Source organism: Manis javanica, chromosome 6 (assembly GCF_040802235.1).
Source record: "Manis javanica isolate MJ-LG chromosome 6, MJ_LKY, whole genome shotgun sequence".
NCBI lineage: Eukaryota > Metazoa > Chordata > Mammalia > Pholidota > Manidae > Manis > Manis javanica.
Window position 1 is genome coordinate 32315520 of NC_133161.1, and position 20035 is coordinate 32335554.

At 37.5% G+C, this 20035-nt stretch overlaps 2 protein-coding genes across 3 annotated transcripts in view; one reads left to right on the plus strand and one right to left on the minus strand.

The window, feature by feature from the left end:
• Nucleotides 1-20035, plus strand: part of TFEC (transcription factor EC) — a 629038-nt gene that overhangs the window by 135430 nt on the left and 473573 nt on the right. The gene's annotated exons all lie outside the window — the stretch shown is intronic.
• On the minus strand, nucleotides 5494-12825 carry CAV2 (caveolin 2). 2 transcript variants are annotated; one of them, XM_017664031.3, is made up of 3 exons: nucleotides 12428-12723; nucleotides 11894-12081; nucleotides 5494-7748 (listed from the first exon to the last, which is right to left on the minus strand). In XM_017664031.3, exons 1-3 carry the CDS (start codon nucleotides 12575-12577, stop codon nucleotides 7598-7600), a joined length of 489 nt encoding a protein of 162 aa, XP_017519520.1. In that variant the 5' UTR covers nucleotides 12578-12723; the 3' UTR covers nucleotides 5494-7597. The 2 variants fall into 2 exon arrangements, with proteins under 2 accessions (XP_017519520.1, XP_017519521.1); XM_017664032.3 differs by lacking the exon at nucleotides 11894-12081 and having other exon boundaries at nucleotides 12428-12825.

The window sequence follows — 20035 nt, forward strand, 5'->3', positions numbered from 1 at the left end:
TTCATTTCATGCATTGCAGTTTACAAAGTTTCAGTCAGAAAGAATATTAAACTTAGATCATTGGAGACAAAGTTCTAAAGATATTGAGATCAAATTGTATGGTCCACTTAGTATTTCTTTGTTTTATAACAAAACATTGTAAATTTTTACCCCTCAAAGCCACCTTTGAGGTGCTTTGTTCAATTCATTGGACTGGGTGAGAGTGGGGAGGAAGATAGAGAGGAAGGAAAGTGGAGAAAAGTGGACAGATCTGTGCTAGCCATTGCCAATACTGGGAAATATAATGTCCATGCTCTATGATAGGGGTCCAGGGGCCCCATTATTGCCAGGCACAGACAGCAGTACTATATTATATGTGAATTAAAAATTAGGGGGAAATGAACATGGGAGTCACAGTACTTTTTATCACTATAGAAAAATCTTTGCTAAATTTTTATATGCACAAAATGAAATACTGTAATGTTCTATAATACTACCTAATACCTTAGTAAAAATTACACATATATATGCATTATATATATCTATATATGCAAATATACACATCTATGCATACAAATACTGCTAATGTTAGAGAAATGGTTACACATACAGTTATTGCAATTATAAATTATACAAACCTACTGAAAAGCACTATGACAACATAAAACCAAGCCATTAATGTGATTGTATATTTCAATCCAGTTTTTCTGCTTTTAAACATTTATAATAAGCAAGTTATACTACAGAAGAAAAATAAATTTATACTGCATGTGGTTTTCCCTGGATTTTCCAAGATAAAATAACTGCCAATGAGATGGGATAGCTTATTAAAAGATGAGCACACTGGACAGAAATTTCCAACCAAATGGAGAAAGATACAAAATATGGCCTCTGCCTATAAAAATATATGCTTAGTCTAAATATAAATTATTATATTTATATTTATAAAATATCACTGTAATTATTAATACTTTGTGTCCAGGTACCTAGTGTTAACAAAAAATATTACCCTTGTGCTTTTGATACATATTAAGGAAGTCTTTGTTAAACAGAATGAAATTTTATGAAATTTTGTGAAATTTACAAAAGATAGGAATAGTGGTATTTGAAAAATATTTTTCTGACCTAAGCTAGAGTATATACCTAGAGCACAGATCATAAAAGGAAGGAAAGGGTGTGTCCAGGAAAGCAGGGTATAGTGCTTGGGAAGGGCTCAGGGCTTAGAAGGGGGCAGAGTGAGGAGGGTGCAGGGAACCCCCACGTATCAGCTTGGGGGAGCTCTCATCACTGAGGACTTGGACCTGACTCTGCTGATGGGAGAAAGGGGGAGAGAGGTGCTTCTCAGAGCAGGAAAGGTGACAAGACTGAATGATAAACCAGCCAGAGGATTTTGGCTGGAAGGGAGAACAGGTTGTTAGAAGAGCCATGCACACATGCTAGAAATAGCATATCATTTCCATATTGATTAAGAGCCTGGATTCTGGTGTCAGATTCCCTTGGCTCAAATTCTGGTTCCCAGTGTGATCTTGGGAAAATTCCTCAATTGCAAGGCATTTGTTTCCTCATCTGAAGAATGGGGATGATAATAGAACCACATCATGGGGTTACCGTGCAGAGTAAATAAATTCCCAGCAGGTAATAAATGCTGACAATTATACATGTTACTGTTTGTACTAGAGATCAGAATTCTCTTACCGATAAAATAAATACATGAAGGATTTCAACTAGTTTCCTCCTCAGTAAAAACAAAAACAACAACAACAAAAAAAAACATGTTAATCCTGCCACTTGCCTCACAGGGAAATACTGTCTTTATCCTACAACTTTCCAAATGACTCCTTGTTTCCCTGTCCCTGTTAGCTGAACCAGCATTTGGCTGGAACTAGTGTGCCATTCTGTGAGAGAAGCAGGTCCTGCTTACTTGCCCTTCCCTCCCCTTTTGTTACTGGCAGGTGCTCGATGACAAGCTACCCAGAGGCAGGGGAAAGAAAAGAATGCTCCAAAGATGACCTTTTGCTCTGAACTCTTCCTGATCTGTTTAGGTCTGGGAGAAATATTTGCCCTTGGTTACGTGCTGTTTCCCACTCTGAGTCATGTCTCTTCCTCTCTCTCGTCATTCCCCACCCCTACCTTTTCCTAAAGTGGCAAAATGACTTCTCCAGCCATGCAGCCTAGCTGAGTGACCTAACACGTTCAAGTACAGGCAGAGAGGTGTCTCTGTCCTATTTTTGGATAATTGTTGAAGTGGTGTCCTCTGATTTCCCTGACTGCTGCATGGTCTCCTTTCTTTGCCACAGATACATTACAACAGTCAACAGTACAGAAAGGTGAGGTAGAAGAGAGACAGATGGACGCAAATTGTAGTTCAGTTTTCATGTTAGCTTTTGCTCTTCTGCGTTGTCTCGAGGGCACCTGGATCTAGCAGAGCCCTCATACTCCCTCCCAGGGCCCTTTTCATTCAATGAGATATAAACAATTCTCCTTTATGGAAAAAGGAAAAGTCTTTATCTAACTTGAACTCCCTCTACCCCTGTTCAGTTTCCATTGCCCCCTTCACTAGGGATTTGGGGCAAGTGTGTCCAAAAGCAAAATTGTGATGGGTGAAGATTGTGTCGTTGGAGCCTCCTGTTTTCCCTTTTCTGTCCTGTTTTTCTCTTTGGTGGCATGTTTTTTAATCAGTGTATGGTGCTCTCATGTGTTGCTCAGATCAAGGCCTTCATGCTTGAGTCCCTTCTGTAATTTTCAGTTATCTCCTCATCAGACCATTCATTCACACTGAAGTAATGGATGACTAGTAATAGATTGAGATGGTATCCCACCCAAGGGTATCTTAGTTAAACAAGCATCAAGGTATAAGGTTCCAATGGTGGCAGTTCAGATTTGGTTTGAAAAAAGAAGCAAAGAAGTGGGTACAAAGATGATTTAAAAATACACCAAAGGGTGCCTTCTTTTGCTCATTTTGCTATTTGGGGGTGGACAGGGAGAGGAAATTGGGATTAAATTATGGAAGCCCAAATTATTTTTATTCCTAAAAAGTATAACTGAAGTAGCTAGTATATCCTATCATCTGCCCCCTCCTCCTTCAGTCCCTTCCGTTGTCCTCCCTGCACATATATGTACTTTGAAGGAAGGAAATATACCAAATCCTGATTTAAGATAAACTGTATTAGTAGTTGTAATTTTTCACTGCAGCACTACCTACTTTTTTGTTGTTTCTTAAAGTAATGGGTAACTTAGTAAAAATTCTTTAAGTTCTTGTTATATTAAGTAACATTCTAAAGAGGCAAAGTTGCAAGCTAAAGAAACTGAGCCATTATTTATATGATTTCTCCACTCTGTTATGTAATTTGTTCTGGGATTCAAAGGAGACCATGTATAGGACTGTTTTCTGAAATGTAAAATTCTATAAAAACAATCTCTTAGTATCACACATTTCAAAATGGGAAGTAGGATAGTAAAAGGAAAATCAACATTCTAAAATGTCAGAAAGTGTTTGCAAACAAATATCTAAGTGCTAGCCTTTCCTGTCCCTGAAGATGTAAAAATAAGTTTCAGATAAGAGAATTGAAAATAAAAACAGGCATTACTCCAAAGGATGAAATACACCTAATATGCAGCACGTACCTTTTAGTTTTCCCAACTTAATTCTTGAGTGAGAAAATGGCGAGAAGGAAAATATTACAGAATCGGTACCTTTCAAATCCTTCTTGCAAATGATGAAAATTGTGAAGTTGAAATAAGATTCCTACCCCAGCTCTGCAGTCATCCCTGGTTTTCTACAATTATTTATTCACATATCATTTATTTGGAAAATATTGCCTGAGCTCACTAAGTGCTGGATACCATTTCAGAATCCCAGGAAACAAAAATGAACTCATGTTTCTTTTTTCTTTTTCTTTTTTGGTTCTCAGGGACCTAGCTAGCAGTCTAGAGGGGTTAGCTAACAGGGTTATTAGTTTTACCCTATTAGTGATAATAGGGGTTTGCACAGGATTTAATAGGAAGACACAGAAGAGGCACTTGCGTGGAAGAGTTTTAGAAACAGGAGAGGCTCGACAGGCCAAGAGGAGAAGAGTAATGCTGGCAAGGGGACAGCCTGGGACAGCAGAGCAGCAGGGATGCTTCAGTGAGGGCTGCAGAAGAGAGCTACTAAGGTGACATCTGGTTGGCAGTGAAGGCCTGGTATACATGGCTCAGGAGTTTGGATTTTACTGTGAGGGCAATCACATATAATTAATAGTTTTACTCAGGGGAGTGACATGGGAATCTTGAGGGGATCACTTTTGTTTTTCAAAGGGGAAGATGGACTGGAGAAGATCATACTGAAGGCTGGTACTAAGGCCAGTTAGGAGGCTGTGGCAACTAATGAGGCAAAAGACGAAGTTGGCCTTGATTATGGTCGTTTAGTAGTGATTTGCTAGAAAAATCTCCAAATAAGATAAATTTTAATTAATTTAAAATATAGAGTGACATGTTAATTTTTTGGAGAAAATAGCACAATAATAAAGACTCCGAATTGTTAAAAGTCTAAGAATCCCTGTCATGAAGAATCAAAGCCATGTATACAGTCTCACAATCAACTGAAGGGTGAAAAATGAACACATTAACTATTTTATTTATAGCACATTTAGCTCTCTGATAGTAAATTCATGATTTAAAAAAATTCCTGGTCTGAACAGTTAGAATGGTTTGCGTATAGATAGCCACATCTTAATTCTGAAGTCACAGAAAACAATGAGATGAGAAGCTCCTGAGAGATCCTTTAGTTCAGTCTCATTAAAGATAAGAAAAATGGAGATGCTGACATTAAACCACTTGTAGTAGGTGACACCCCTCAGTAATGCTGGTGTTGAGACTGGAAACCAGATGCCTGACCTGGAGGGTAGGGCTCTTTTTACCACACTCAACAGCTTCCCAAGAAAGGCATATAAATAAATTAATGGGAATGTGGATGACTATTGAAAAAAGGAACTTTCAGTTCTTTGAAACTATAAAGAACATCTTAAAAAGCGAAACACCTGCTTTAGTACTAGAGGTTGACATTTTTCTAGATTAACTGACAAGAAAATATATGCCAATATCAGCAACTACTCTTCACATACTCACTTTCCAAAAATAACTTTGGACTCTAGTCTGGCCTCATGGTACAGTATCCAAGTACATGTGATTTATATTGTTTTACTTTCTTATTAAAAAATTGAAAACAGAAATATCAGTTTATTTAGGACTAGCTAGAGACTTCATTTCATGAAGATAAAGTATGGTGGGTTTGTGAACAAGCTATTCCATACTATTCACCAAATGATAGGAAAATTTGTAGAGAACCTCTTGACGTACTGGAAAAGCAAAACAGTCAATAACCGATCTCACAATTCTTCACAAATACATTTCTGAATAAGCAATAACTCATGTATTTTTGTCTACTATGAGTCTTTGGGAAGGGAAAGTACTTTAAAAAAAAGATTCTTCATTGATCAGTTTGATATGTAATGTAATAAAAGCAATGAACACATGTTACAGATTTTTAGAAAGTTTATTATGGATATTGGGATAGTCTCCTCATCACCTGCCTGTCTCCTATTCCCCAAGTAAAAGAACCAGCATGCTTGCATATGAAACCTGGGTCCACTTGGTATTAAACTTCAATCTTTGAAATAAAAGTTAATGGCAAATCTCAATAAAAGTTCATTTTAAAAGTAATCAGTGCTATCCAGAAATAAGGAAATTATATGCATCACTTGTTAGAAGTTAATAAATTTCATTATATCACTATGTATATATATTTTGGCTTAAAAGTTGCTAACAGTTATTTGAAAAGATAGAAGCTCGTGGTTTATTTAGATATTTCATTAATCAAATTCTTTGGGCCAATCAACATATTCAAGTATTTTTTAAAAACACTTAAAATGTAAGGTATAACTATAAAGTCAGGAGACTGATTGACCTTTTAAACTAATGTGATAAAACCTACACAGCCAAATGAGTGGTACTATTGTAAGTAACGATCCTGAGAGTCTTTAAAGGATGCTACAATGGCATACAGCACTTTAAAAAATTCTCTTCTGTAGCTACCTTCAAAAGGATATGAGCTTCATGACATAATCATTCATTCATTTGCTTCAATTCCCCAGTAGTATTCCAGTTTAATCATCCTTTGTATATATCAGTTGTAGTAATTTGGAAAAGTAAAATTAATCTTCATTCAATGAAGATTTGTTATCTAAGAAGATTACTTAAAGGAATGTGAAATCAGGTTCTGATAGTATTTCTGAAATTTGAGTATTTATATACTTTTAAGATGTGTAAATTGTAACCACTTACATTATAGACAACTTTTGTATGTCTATCATTCTGGAATAATGAGATTTTTTAAACAGTGACATAACACTGAAATAGGACTCTAACACTCAAAAATGATAAGAATACCTTATTTTGTAACAAAACCCATATTAGACAACATCTTGAAAGTTTGTATTTGTTAGTTTTCAATTTATATATATAGCTCAGTTGCATGGACTCAGCAAATTTACAACTTTCCTCTAAGTCGCTCTCTCTATGAATCATTGTAGTTGAAATTACACATAAGTGTCAGAAACAGCTTTTGTTATAAAATGTTATTAAATAGCACCAATCAAAGGTAAAATGAAACATTAATAGGAATGCAGAATACAGGTTTAATTTCTAACTACATGATAAAAAACATCTCCCAGAGGAAAAACCAATTAGATTTGGATATTCTAAGGTCACAGCCAGATAAGCATCAGTCATAAAACATTTCAGGATATTGTTTAGAAAAGTTAGAAAGAAAAGCCTGTATAATACTCTTTTACATTCTAATCCCAAAGAAGATATATATGTTTACATAATCAAGACAGTGCAGTCTCACCAATGAAGTTCTTCATAGGAGATACCTCTACTCATTCTGCATATTAGTTCAACAAAATAACAAATATAATAAAAATGATTGAGTGCAATCTGATTAGAGCAACATTTACATTAAGTACAAAATATACAGGAAAATGAAATATCTTATTAAATAGGCCCATAGGTTAACAATACCTCATTTAAAGGAACAGGTTTTCATGAATCTATTTTCACATTTATTTGTATTATTATATGTGATAGCCCCTATTACCACTGTATGCTTGTTACTGTAATTTTTAGGATCTCTGTATACCTTATCTCTAAGTAGTCCCATGACTTTATCTGCAAAGGTAGTTTTAAAAGTATTACTTCCAGAGTAAAACAAGAAGAAATCACATACTTTTATGAACATTTGTGCACAAAACTATTGTAGCATTTGGAAGAAATGTCCATTGATCATTATAAATTCATCATTATAAAATATATAGTTTTGTACTAAAGCAAAAACTGTCTGCCTTTAAAATTAAGTGTTGCCAACCTACTGAGTAATTTTGGTTATAAAGTCAGACATGAAATCCCTGGCTATTAATCAGAAAAGCATTATTTAAAAAGATTCGCCAATAAGCATTTCTAAATAGTTTAATAGTTTTCTTAATTAGAACAGTTGGGAAATGAACAGAACAGTAGTACTTTTACGTTATAACAACAAAGAAATATTAGAGTATCCAAATCTCCAGACTTGGGGTCCAAGTGTTCAGTCGTGGCTCAGCTGCAAGCTGATAGAAGAGAAGCTGCGTCCAATGCTTGTACACAACGGGGCAATGACAACATCTGTCATGCTCTTCCATATTGTCTGCACTGAAGGCAGGACCATTAGGCAGGTCTTTACAAAAGGCATTAAAATCCTGGAATTGAGGAAGAGAGTTGTGTAAGGATTATTGGTGTTACTAAATAAGGCCACTGACTTTTGCATGTGCATGAAAAGATATAATAATGGTCTAATTCACCTAAATTTGGTTGAACTTTGAAAAAATAAATCGAGACCCACATAGTGGTAAGATGTAAATATACGTTGCTTAAAAAAATAAGTAGGCATGTAGATAATAAACACTAATATTCTATTGGTAGCATGCTATCTGAAACAGTAAAATGAAAAATAAACAGCAAATTTATCTACCTGATCTCTGCCATTAAACATTAACCTGCCTAATTTTTCATATTTACCCGAGGTTCTGCTTCCTGAGTCTTTCTTGTTGCCTCAATCCATTTCCCTCCCCGTTGGGTCAGACGGGGTTGGATACACAGTGTTCATGCCTCTTGAATTATTGAAACAAACTTCTTATCCTCAAATTTGCCAAAAGGTGTCATGAAGAAATGCTTATATTTATGTGTTTCCTACTACAATGGAAGCTCTTTTAAGTGAGGATATCCTTGACCCTTAGTGAATGTTTGAGCTGAAGTGAACTTAGTATTCTGTTATACTTTATATTATTAATTTTTCACAGTAATTACATACACTGAAAAAGGCTATGTGGTATAGTTTAAAAAGCCTGGCAACTGTATCAGAACCCTTAGACAAGCAACATGAGACTATCCTGAAATTATTTTTTCCATATGCCTTTTCTGAATGAAAATTTTATTATTACCTGGGTGGACCCCAAGGAAGTAAAATTGATTTACTTGGTTTTCTTTATTAAAATGTCACTTAAATAAAGCTTTGTTGTTCACTTAGCCCAAAGTGAAAGGAAGATCAGTTAACTGATTGACTGAGACATTTTTAGGATACTGAATTATTCATATTGGCTACACAGATTGAATTTTTTAAGAAAATTGAATTACTGGGTGTTTCAGAGCTAAACAGTTGAATAGAAACCCAAATGAAAGCAACTTTAGACTTCTTATCCCATTATGTTTCTCACTTGGTGTGTGGACTTGGGCATATAAGTACAAATTAAAGTAACACCAGGAAATTTTGCAGATTGGCTATCAGTGTAACGCTATGTACCCTTGAAATGTTTACATGAGCCATCACGGTGGATAATAAAAAGAACTATTTTGAAGTCAGAATATATAATGAAAACACTTATAACAAAATCATCTCAAATTGATATACTACACGACTAAAGTTAGATCAGAAAGCTTCCTAATCAAATCTACTTCAATCAGAATATAATACACCTTCTATTCTTACTTAGGATAAGAAATGTTCTATCTCCATAACTTCTTAGATCTCTATGTCCTTAAAGGGAATTAGCACAGGACACAAGTGGATCTTTCCAGTTTGGCAAAGCATAGGTGCCCACATTATTTGAGGATTTAAGTTCCTAGAATATGGTGAAGTCATTTTAACTTTAAGTTGTTCTTGCACTTTGGATCCTAGTCATCCTCTGATATCAAACAAATTGGATTCTCTACATCCTGAATAGTTTCCCTTCTGAAACCCTGGGCAGTTTGAAGTGACCCAAACTTAATTGAGGCTCAATGTGACCAACCAAACACTTCTTAATATTATAACTCATGGACTTATATATTCCTCTATTGGAAAACTGAGACCCTTAGGGCAGAGATTTTAACTTTGTATTAACTATAGTGTCATACAGATTGCACTATCATAGCAATTTACTATATTATAAGCATCTTCTAGAAATGAGGTTTCTACTACTGCATTTCCATCAGTAAGACCATCTATTTGAATTGCATCCCAGCAAAAATTAGGATAAGGGAGCTCAGGCACCTTTCTTTGGTATGATCCCCTTATGGTTGCCAGCAGAGGCTATCAGTGGTATGGAATCAAGCCTATTCACTGATCTCTAATGACCTGTACTTCTAGCATAAGATCCAAGATCACCAGACTGAATTTTGGGTGGTAGTGTTCTTATTTGTTTATTTAAGGAACCTAAATTCAGATCTGTTGTGATGATATGATGTGGTTCGAATATCTATCACTGCATATTTTCAGAGTTTTGGTCACCAACTACTTGATAAAACAATAAACAACCCCTCTAACAAAAAGAACAAAGAACAGAAGGAAGAGGCTTATTACTCAAATAGGTTTGCTCCTCTATAAAGCTTCTCCTTGATCCAGTCTTATAATGTAATAGGAATGTAATCCATTAATAATAAATCTATTTCATCAAGGTATAAACTAACTTAAGCATTTTGTTTGAAGTTACTCCTCTACTTGTAATCACAGCTGCCATATGACAAATGTATAATGGTTAAATATTAATGTCCCACATGAATGTAATTTGGAAACATGCTGAAGTTAAATAATACCTTTTATGTGGCTGAGAAAGCAGTGACTTGGTGATCCACCATTGGCAGCATTACACAAAAAATCCCTTCTGTTCTCAGGAGAGCCAGGTGGAAAGAACATCATTGGTTTTACTTATATAATTTCCACTATTTAGTAAATGAAAACCTTTTTGTTTTCAATTCTTCCACAAGCACTTGAGGAAAGCCTCGCTTTGTTGACTATAAATATGGCACTCTGTATTTCTAAATAGCTTCATAGCCAACATTTCATAATATGCTATGGGGTCACTGAGGTTTTTCATTTTTTTGAAAGTGAAACTGACACAGAGGTTAGATAATTAGTTTTAGTTGATTAGGAATAAAAAATTTTATGTGCTTAGGTCTCTTTTAAAAGAATTCATGTGGTAATGTCAGAATATGAGCTAACTGGCCTTTGTGGGTCTATTCCTATATAAAGGCAAAAATTTTCACTTTTTTGGCAGTCTTTAGGCACTTTCAACATAGTTTAGTTGTTCACAATTTTTAGTGATCAAATTACATTGGTGTTCTTGGTTTGTTCTTTAGTTATTTAGTGAATTTTTATTCTTTAAGAGCCTATTTAGACACTTCTCTCTCTATAAAGTCTTCCCTGTGGCTCTTCCCTCTTTGAGAGATTTAACTGAGTTTCCCTCGGCATCTATTTCTATACCTAGCCAACTGCCCTGATGTGCTGTAACCTGAAGACAGAGCCTACATCTTATTCATCCTGGGCCCAGTGCCCAGCATCAACTAAGCACTCAATAAATTTTCTTGGTTGAACTAATAGGCTAGCTAACTGACGAAAGAAATTGATTCACAAGGTAGAGGGGGGTGGAGAATAATTTCCTTACTTCTAACGATGAACACAGCATGTTTTAGGGTGTGGCAATACCATACAAAGTGATTACAACACAGAGGCATCTAGGGTTATACGTTTCACCAGGACTGCCCTAAAGCACAAGCTTGACAACTTGTTGTGATACTGGGGATGATCTGAATGATCTCAGAATAAAGTGGGTATCTTTTAAAACAGCAACAAAACTTCCGGGTAAAACATGCCATTTTCCTTAAAAATATTTTTTAATGCTTAAACATGCCCTCTGAGATTTGATAATACATTTTGAGTTTGAGTACGGTTACTCAAAACATCCTATCAGTGTCCAGTAGGTTTCCTTCCATATTTACTTTCCCTTTAACTTGATGCCATTCCCCATGGTGCCTCATAGGTGGAAACAGTACTTTGGAGGCATTCTCATTTCATCATCCTGCAGCTTGAATTTTTTCATTCATTTGTGCTGGGGCCCCTCACTTTAACTGCACACAGTTCACATCTCTGATCCCAACCTTGCCTTCTGTAGGTGGCAGGATTGGAGCAGCACCTCCATAGTACTGCTTAACTACATCCCTGTCTAATTATAAGCCTGGCCCAGAACCACAGGCACAAGTCCTAACAAGGCCCTATGAGAGAACAGCCTGTGGCAGGAAGCGTGGCCTCCAGATCTCCACTTTCACAAGTCAGCTGGGCCTTACTTAGCATGAAGGAAAATCACACCTCAGGACAGAGGAACATTACTTCTTTTATGTAAACTCTCCCAACCTATGATTCTTAAGAAAGCACACTGCTCTTCAGGGCCTCCCATACTAGCTAATACTTCAGCAAGTATGTGCATACTTCCCCCTTTAAGCTGGCCTAGGAAAAAGGGAGGGCAGAGGACAGGTGGCAAAGAACATTCCTATGTTTCAGAAAGCCGGTCCGCCCCGGTGTGCCCCCTCTCACCAGATATGCAGACAGCTGAGGGTGGCAAAGAGAATCCCCGCAGCGAAGGCCAGAGGAATGGCCAGGAACACTGTCAGGAACTTGTAGATCACGTATTTGCTGATTTCAAAGAGGGCATGGCTGCAAATCCACACTTTGTCAAAGGAGTGCGAGGACACGGGCTCTGCGATCACATCCTCGAAGCCCACCTGCGGGGGACAAGGCGCGGGGATCCCGAGCTGTCCATAGTACTGCTTAACCAGGTCCTACATCCCTGTCTAATTATGAGCCTGGGATCCGAGCTGTCCCCGAGCCGGCTGCCCCGGTAACCCGGCGCGGGGGAAGAGAGAAGGGAAGACGGCTGGGGTGCCCCACCTTTCTTTGGGGTCAGGGTTTGGCTAGGAATCCCTGGCTACGTCGGTGGCTCCGCGGCGGGTGGATTCCGGATCCCGGACCCCGCGGGGTGACCCAGTGGCGAAGGGAGGGTTCGGGTCCTGGATGGGAGAAGGCGACCGGCACCCCCTGGCCATGGCTTGGGCCCGCCCCAAGCTTCACCTTGAGATGCGAGTTGAGCCGGTGGGGATCCCGATCCGAGCCCGCGTCCGCGAACTTCTCGGGGTCGGCGTAGTCGACGCCGCTGTGGCGGCTGTAGGAGTCGTCGTCCATGAAGAGCTGGACGTCTGCCTTCTCGGTCTCCAGTCCCATGGCGGCGCTCGGTGCGCGGCGGCTGCAGCCGGGCTGGCGCGGCGCGGCGCGGGGCCCGCGCGGCCTCCCCTTCCCGTCGCGCCGGCCCCGCCCTGCCTCGCCTCGCCCCACGCTGCCGGGGCGGCCGTCTCTCGCAGCTGCCGGCTCCTGCGCGCCGCCGCGACCCGACCGAGCCCCGCCCCGCGGCCAGGCCTGGCGGGCGGGGGCCGGACGCAGCCGGCGGAGGGGCTCCCGCCTCTCCTCCCAGTCAGGTACCATCCTGCTCCCGGGTGGGCCAAACGTGCCGCGGGGACGAGGCCCCGCCTTCACCCGGCAGAGGGGCAGGAGGACCTCTGGAGTCACGTCACTGGACGTCTTGAACTGCGATGCTTAAGAACTGGCAGGTTGTCAAGGATCGATGGACTTAGTGGAGGGAGGCAGCTAGGTGGTTAGGAAGGCGCCACAGAATCAGAAGTTCTGCCTTCACCTGGCTCTACCAGGTACTGTGTGTGCTCGAACCTCAGCTGCCCTCTTGTAAAATGGGAGCGATGGTACCAGCTTCAGAGTTGTCGTGTGAGAATTAAATGAGTTAATTCACGTAACACTCTTACATGGTCCCTATCACACACACTGAGCTTCCAATCAACGTGTTGCTGTGGCAGTGTGAGATCAGGAGTGCTGGGGAACCTAGCAAGCACAGCTCTTCAGCTATGATACCAGGGCTACAGAATGTGTGAGCCTGCTGGAGGCGTGCTGAGTATATGCGGCTGGGTTACTTAGTGAGCTCCCTCCGCCTTCAGACCCAGAGAAGAAGTCTGTTTTCTTTTTCCTTCTAAATTAAAACTCCTAATTGTCCCTTCAATCAAACGTTATTTCAGAATTTCAGGTACCTCTAAGGTGTGTTCACATCTGCAACTACCTTGCAGGGACCATGTAACAACACCTAGCATAAAGCCACACTGCAATAGATAAACCAGCCTGCTGACTACTCACTCAAAAGCTTTCAGAATGGAGGAGTTGGCGTGTTCTTAAAGGGTTTAAGATCTGGTGGACTTAAGTGCGTTTGGGGAGGAAAAAGACTTAGTGAAAATTGGCTAGAAGCAAAATAATGGGTCCTAGACTTGAGGGGGAGCCTGCAGCTTGCTCAGAGCCTAAGACGTAGTAGAAACACAGCAAGTGCTGCTGAATACAGTGTATTTGGAACTCACTGCCCATATCAAATTCCCTTATGTGAAGTGGATTTGAAGAATTGCTTCTTCTGAAAGAAAAGGACTATTTTAGAAAAAAATAAAAATTTTTTAAAGAATCAGAATCTGAATTGGAAAAATGTTTTGGAGCCAAAATTCAGCACTATTTCAAATAATTAAATACAAAGTTGACCTGCTACTGCTGCATATGGATGACAGTGCTGTAGTATGATAGAGTGTTAGGAGGTTCAACTGCAAGTGCATAGTGCCTTTCCCCTCCCAGGGGTGGTCCTGCATGCCCACCGCCCCCTTTCTTTTCTTCCCCAATTTTATTTATGTTCGGTTAATTCTGAAGTGATGACTTAGACATTCTGTTTACTGTTTTTCTGCACTTCTCTATCTCCTGCATTCACCAAGCAGGCTGACTCTGAGCGTTGGGACTCTGCTAGAGTTGTTGCCCAACAGCTGTTTATCAGTGTGAATAGGAGACATTGATCCTTAAGGAAATCTTACCAGGAAATGGAAAATAAATGAGTTTACAGCAAAATAACATTTTGTAAAAAATGAATTTCTTTAAAATTGTAGTCCCAGATTTCAAGATGTTTCCTTTGAAGAATAGTCATTCCTATGTTGCTAGAGTAGGTTTAAGCAGTGGCTAAAAATCTGGTATTAGAGCTTTCTTCTTTATCATTCTTAAGGATTAGTAAGAGATTTGCAATAGTTATCACAAGTAATTGACTCATTTTTCAGGCAGGGTGCTAGCAGGCCAAAAAGAAGGAGAAATTAACATGGGACAGCTTAGGTTATAGATTCATTTATAAAGTGATAGGTAGTTTAAAAAAGTGCTTCTAAAACCTAAGTTAAAAGAAACCCATCTAGGTGTGTTGTATCTAGCATAGAGCTTTAGAAAGGAGGATTCATTTGTTCATTCAGTGACAAATTGTAATTGAACACCAGCTCCTCACCCCATTGGTTGAGTCTGTGTGTGTGGTTCTTATTTTGATGAGAATTTTGAATCCTGTCCATTTCACTATTTTAATATGTAAGATTTCTGAGAGGAACAATAAAAATGATTTTGCTTATTCTTTTAGTAAATGCTTAGAAAATCTTAACTACTGTTGGTTCTCAAGGAATTTAAACCAGAGTGATTACCGCAGCAAATGATATCCTATTCTTATTAGGAAAGGGAGAAGAGAGGAGGTGGGTTGTAATTAAATGGCTGAGCACAGTCAAGTATCTCCCAGACCACAGGTTTACTCTCCAATAATAGCTTTAAAAAAATTTTTTTAATTGCCCTTAGCCAAGGGAACTCAAAAGTTTCATAATAAATCTATACTGGTACATTCATCTTTTGGCTATTATCATAGTTTCTGACAAAAGGGCTGACTTTCAAATGCTATATTAATATATTTCAAAAATAGCAAACGATAATAGATTAGTATTTGTGAGTAGGATAATTTGTAACTATTTTGTTTCTCACTTTTCTCAGCAGTCTAAAAAGTTTTTTTTCCCTGGTTTATTGGAAACTGTGAATGCTTTTATGAATAAAAATATATAATCTATTCCCTTCAGTTTTTTTTTCACATCACAAATGTGTTAATTTTTTCCCTGTAAGAATTTATATACAACTTCAGGCAGGGTCTTTTTTTTAAACAGCCTTTGTGCAAATTGGTTATTAAAAATAATATTGACTTCTTGATTTCACCATTATTGTTAATAATATTTAGAGCGTTTGGATTAGACCAGGATTTCTCAACCTTAAAACTATTGACATTTTGGGCCAGATCATTCTTTGCTGTGAGAGGCTGTTTACATCACTGGCCTCTATCCATTATCCATCTACAATAGCACTCCCCAGTGTTGATAACCAAAAATGTTTCCAGCCATTGCCAAATCTCCCCTGTGGGCCCAAATCACCTTTTCTCTCCTTTCCTGGGCTAAGACCCTTTGGATAAGACATTGTTGAAACGTTCATGTGAACAGAGAAAAGTAAGCTCTAGTTGTCCATTACAAACCCATGCTTAAGATAAATCTCAGAATTGTAATACCAATTTGTCAGAAACTCCAGGAATTTTTTAAATTAAACTTAAAGATATTTGTTTGGCCTTCAATATTTTCAGAAGAACCCATTATTATTAATTAATTGCAAAATTTCAATACAATGCTGGTAATATTTGAGGGATACAGCTATTACATTGAGACCAATAAGAAACAACTTCCAGGGCTTGTCTACCATGCAGCCCCCTACAATTTCCTCACAAAGGGAGGACTGTTTGAATAAATACAACTGGAAAAACGAGAGATGTTTTTTTAAATTTAATCATTTTTGATACTCTTCAGCAATTCAATAGCTTTTACAAGTTTTAGGTGACCTTAACTGAGAAGTCTATCCCTGGTATGACTCCCCATCTCCTACTCCTCCTTCATCAGTGTATCTTTTCATCTTCTCCCCACTCCATCTCCACCCTTCAGTTATCCCCTCACCAGTGCCCCGGAGAGCCTCCCACAAAAAAGTTTAAAGGATCAGATTAAAATGTCTCTATTAAAGTTATTCACTAATCAACTTTTGTGGAGTGGTACCAGATACTTACATGGCATTTAATGAAATCTTGTTCATTTTTTTCCCTTACCTATCAGTTGTCTTTTTGTACACATTCTGGATAAAATTAGCCTTGTACCAGTGAACCAGGAAATTTTTAGTTTAATATTAAGGTACAGTAGCTTGTTTGTAAGTGATGCCAATTTAATCTTTTGGCAATTTCAAATAGCACCTCCCCTGGCCAAAAATCCCTTTTTATACACAAAAATTTCCAGAATTAACTTTTGTTTGGGAAAACTTGGCTATTAGAAATAGACAGAGAAAGTGGTATACTCTTGAAAAGTCTATATTCATGATTAGAACTGCTAGGATAGGACATTCCATTCTCATTCAAAACAATGTATAACAATTAATTTAAGATTTATTTTATCCTGCTTTTCATAAGTAAAGGATATTCCTGTTTGTTCTTTTGAGTATTCCATTGATTTTCGCAATACTGTATATATAAATAAGACATCTCCATAGGACTTTGATATTTTATCTTTCCAGAACATGAAATAAGCACTAACTAAATTTTGATGAGTACTAACTTTCAGGTTAAACTCTTAAGTACAACTTCTTCTGCATTAGAATGGGAACATATTTCTGCAAAGCTACAGTTACATGTTTTCCAAATACCAACTGAATTGTGCACAATAAGATTACTAGTTACTTAAACAACAGATCTAGAGTTTGTTTTTTTTGACTTGAAGTCTAATTTGGACAAAAAAATTAGTATAGCTCAATCTGAAGCCTTTTTTCTCTAGTAATTCTTCTTTTCACAAATGTTGTTCTAAGTCCATTTAGAGTAAATGCCAATTAAAAAAGATAACATCACTAATTTATATTAGCCAAGAGAAAAAAGGATGGGAAGTTTTGTTTTGTTCTTATAAACTTTTATCTTAGTGCATATTTGCAATAGAAGAATAAAGATAAAAACACAGAATGCTTTCCACTTGGTTTTTGTAAATGACTATTTTGGTGTCTGCTAGGCGACCTTCAATGCTTGAGGGAGTCATCTTGGAGTTAAGAGCAATGGGAACCCAACTGCATGGAGCAGATGGGATACTGGGACAGCACCCAGGGGCTGGGCAGAGAATTTTTAGATTGTATTTTCTTATCATTAAATATCTGGGAAGAATTTGGTTTCCAGAGAGTTTACTGAAAGGACTTTTGTTTCTGTTTCATGGTTACACGAAACTGTAAAGCACATTTCTACACTACTGAAAGGCATAAAATAAATTAGACAGTTTAGGTGTCTATATCCACTCTTTCTGAGTAACTAAAGCCCAGCTAGGCCCTGTTTGCCAACTATTATTAACTTCTTATTATTAATAACAGTGCCAAACTGCTTATTAACTTCTAGGTTCATTGTTTAGAACAGCAAGAGGACTGAACCTAAAGGTAGATATTACAGCTATTAAAGAATATTAAATTTAAATACATCATAAATGGGACTATTGACATTCTTGTGTGTCTGAATAAGGTAATTCTTCTCTAGTTAAGCAATTGGGATATGAGTAAAAGTTTGATTTCAAAAGTAATTTTAGATGTTTGCATTAAGAAAAAAAGGAATCCTTCACAGCATTCAGAACATTCTCATACTAACCTCAAGGGAAACAACAAACTTCACATTAAAATATGCTGTTTCCTATAACATCTGTATTTATGTCACCATCTTACTTTTAGGAAATGATAACAATTATTTACCAAATAGAATGATTATTTTCCCCTTAATATAGTGAATGAATATAAAATTCTGCTTGTCACTTATTATCAACCTATATACATTCATATTAATTATACATTTTACTAGCAAATATGCTTTTTTCCTTTCTAAAAATTGTTGTGGTTGTTGAATGCTCTTGGATAAACAAGTCACTGAAAATAAACTTAGATAGTAAAACATTCTGGTCCTGAAAAACTGCATGCTGCTTTATTTGGAAATAGTAGACTTTGCAGAATGTTGCTGTAAAGGGCATGCTACTCAAATTACTTGATTCTGAAGACTCTTAGTATGAAAGCATTTTCTGAAGGAGTGGAGCATAAATAGCTAAATGTTTGGGCCAAAAAATAGAGTTCTTATTTTATCACTTTGGAAGAGCCTATTCAATTTTACCATGTATGTATTGCAAGCCTTTTTCACTAAAAAAGAAAAAAAGCATAATAGAAGAAGAGAGAGGTGGTGAATGACTGTTAAGCTTAGATTTATAATTTTAGGATGCCAATTATCTATCAGAGTTGGACTGTCCTTTAGAAACAGAATAAAATGCAGGTAAGTTTCTTTTAGTTTAGTTAGGATGTTAAAACCTACATGTTTAGAAGCCCACTCTCCTGCCATGAATCTTATTTTCCTTTAAGTTTCTTCAGTGTTTTCTTGTTTGTTTGCTTTTGTCCTGCCAGAGAAAGTGTTTCCTTGATAGAACTATTTCCCTTTTCTTCCTCTTCTTTCTTTCCTCTTTCTTGCTTTCTTGCTCTCTTCCTTTCCAAAATATTATTTTTCCCATTCACAGTCTTGCTCATGGACAATATCTCAGGGATGGGAAGAACTTTGGAGCTTCTAGACCAATTATCACCCATCACTGAATCTTCCTTGGTGGCCTTACAGGCTCTGTTTGAATATTTAGCAATGGGGAATTTATAAAGCAACCCAAATATGGTTGTTATAAAATTCTTCAGTATTTGTGCCAAAATCATCTATCTGAAATTCTCCCTGTCATTTATCTATTTATCAATCATCTACCTTCTACAGTTTTTAAAAAGTGTGAAATGTTAGCCATTGAAGTGTTTGAAAGTATTTTTTAAACACTAACCCCTGCTCTGACTGAATTCCTATTCAAGTCAAACAGATTCGTTTCCTTCAGCGGTTCTTCACATGTCACTGTTTCTAGGTGCTTCTTATAATTTTCTTTTTCTCTAAGGCTGTTCCAGATATCAAAAATTACACTTAAAGAGAAGGGACTAGCAGCTACCAAAGGGGAGGCACTGGGGAGGATGGGTGGGGAGGGAGAAGGGGATTAAGGGGCACTATAATTAGCAATCAAAATATAGGTGGGTCACAGAGAAGACAGTACAGCACAGAGAAGACAAGTAATGACTCTATAGCATCTGACTACACTGATAGACAGTGACTGCAATAGCGAGTGAGGACTTGATTATGTGGGTAAATGTTAAAACTACAATGTTGTTCATGTGAAATCATCATAAGATTGCATATCAATGATACTTTAATTTAAAAAAATCACACTTGAACTATAACCCTTAGTCTGGGGTCTGAGCAGTACAGGGTAAAGCAAGAATGCTACATTACCTTCTTTGTATTGTCTACACACCATTTGATCCTTTGGCTGCTCTATCCTAGTGTCGATTCAAATTAATCCTATTGTATATGAAAAACTCTGTAAATCTTCTGTACTCATTTGTAATTTGGTTAGGTCAATCTGCTAGTAAGAACAAATTGATAATTTGAATCTGAGAGGATGATTATATTATTCCTACTAAATTTTATTATGCTTTGATTTTTTTTCTCATTTTTGACAGTTTTCAGTGTGTTATTTTACTGTTAATCTGCAATTTTGTTTATACATTTATCTACAGTCACTGATAATATTTTGAATAAGGCAGGGTTGAGAACTGAATTATAAAGCATTCCAATTAATGGCTATAAATCCCATCTGTGTGATGGCAATTTAAAGCCTGTTTCTAAGCTTCAAA

Bases quoted from the DNA above. Each gene is read 5' to 3' on its own strand.
- CAV2 (XM_017664031.3), bottom strand. From the start codon at position 12,577: ATGGGACTGGAGACCGAGAAGGCAGACGTCCAGCTCTTCATGGACGAC. The intron at 12,082-12,427 runs GTGAAGCTTGGG...TGTCCCCCGCAG, and splicing joins GGCTCAACTCGCATCTCAAG to GTGGGCTTCGAGGATGTGAT. The intron at 7,749-11,893 runs GTGAGAGGGGGC...CCTCAATTCCAG, and splicing joins CTCAGCTGTCTGCATATCTG to GATTTTAATGCCTTTTGTAA.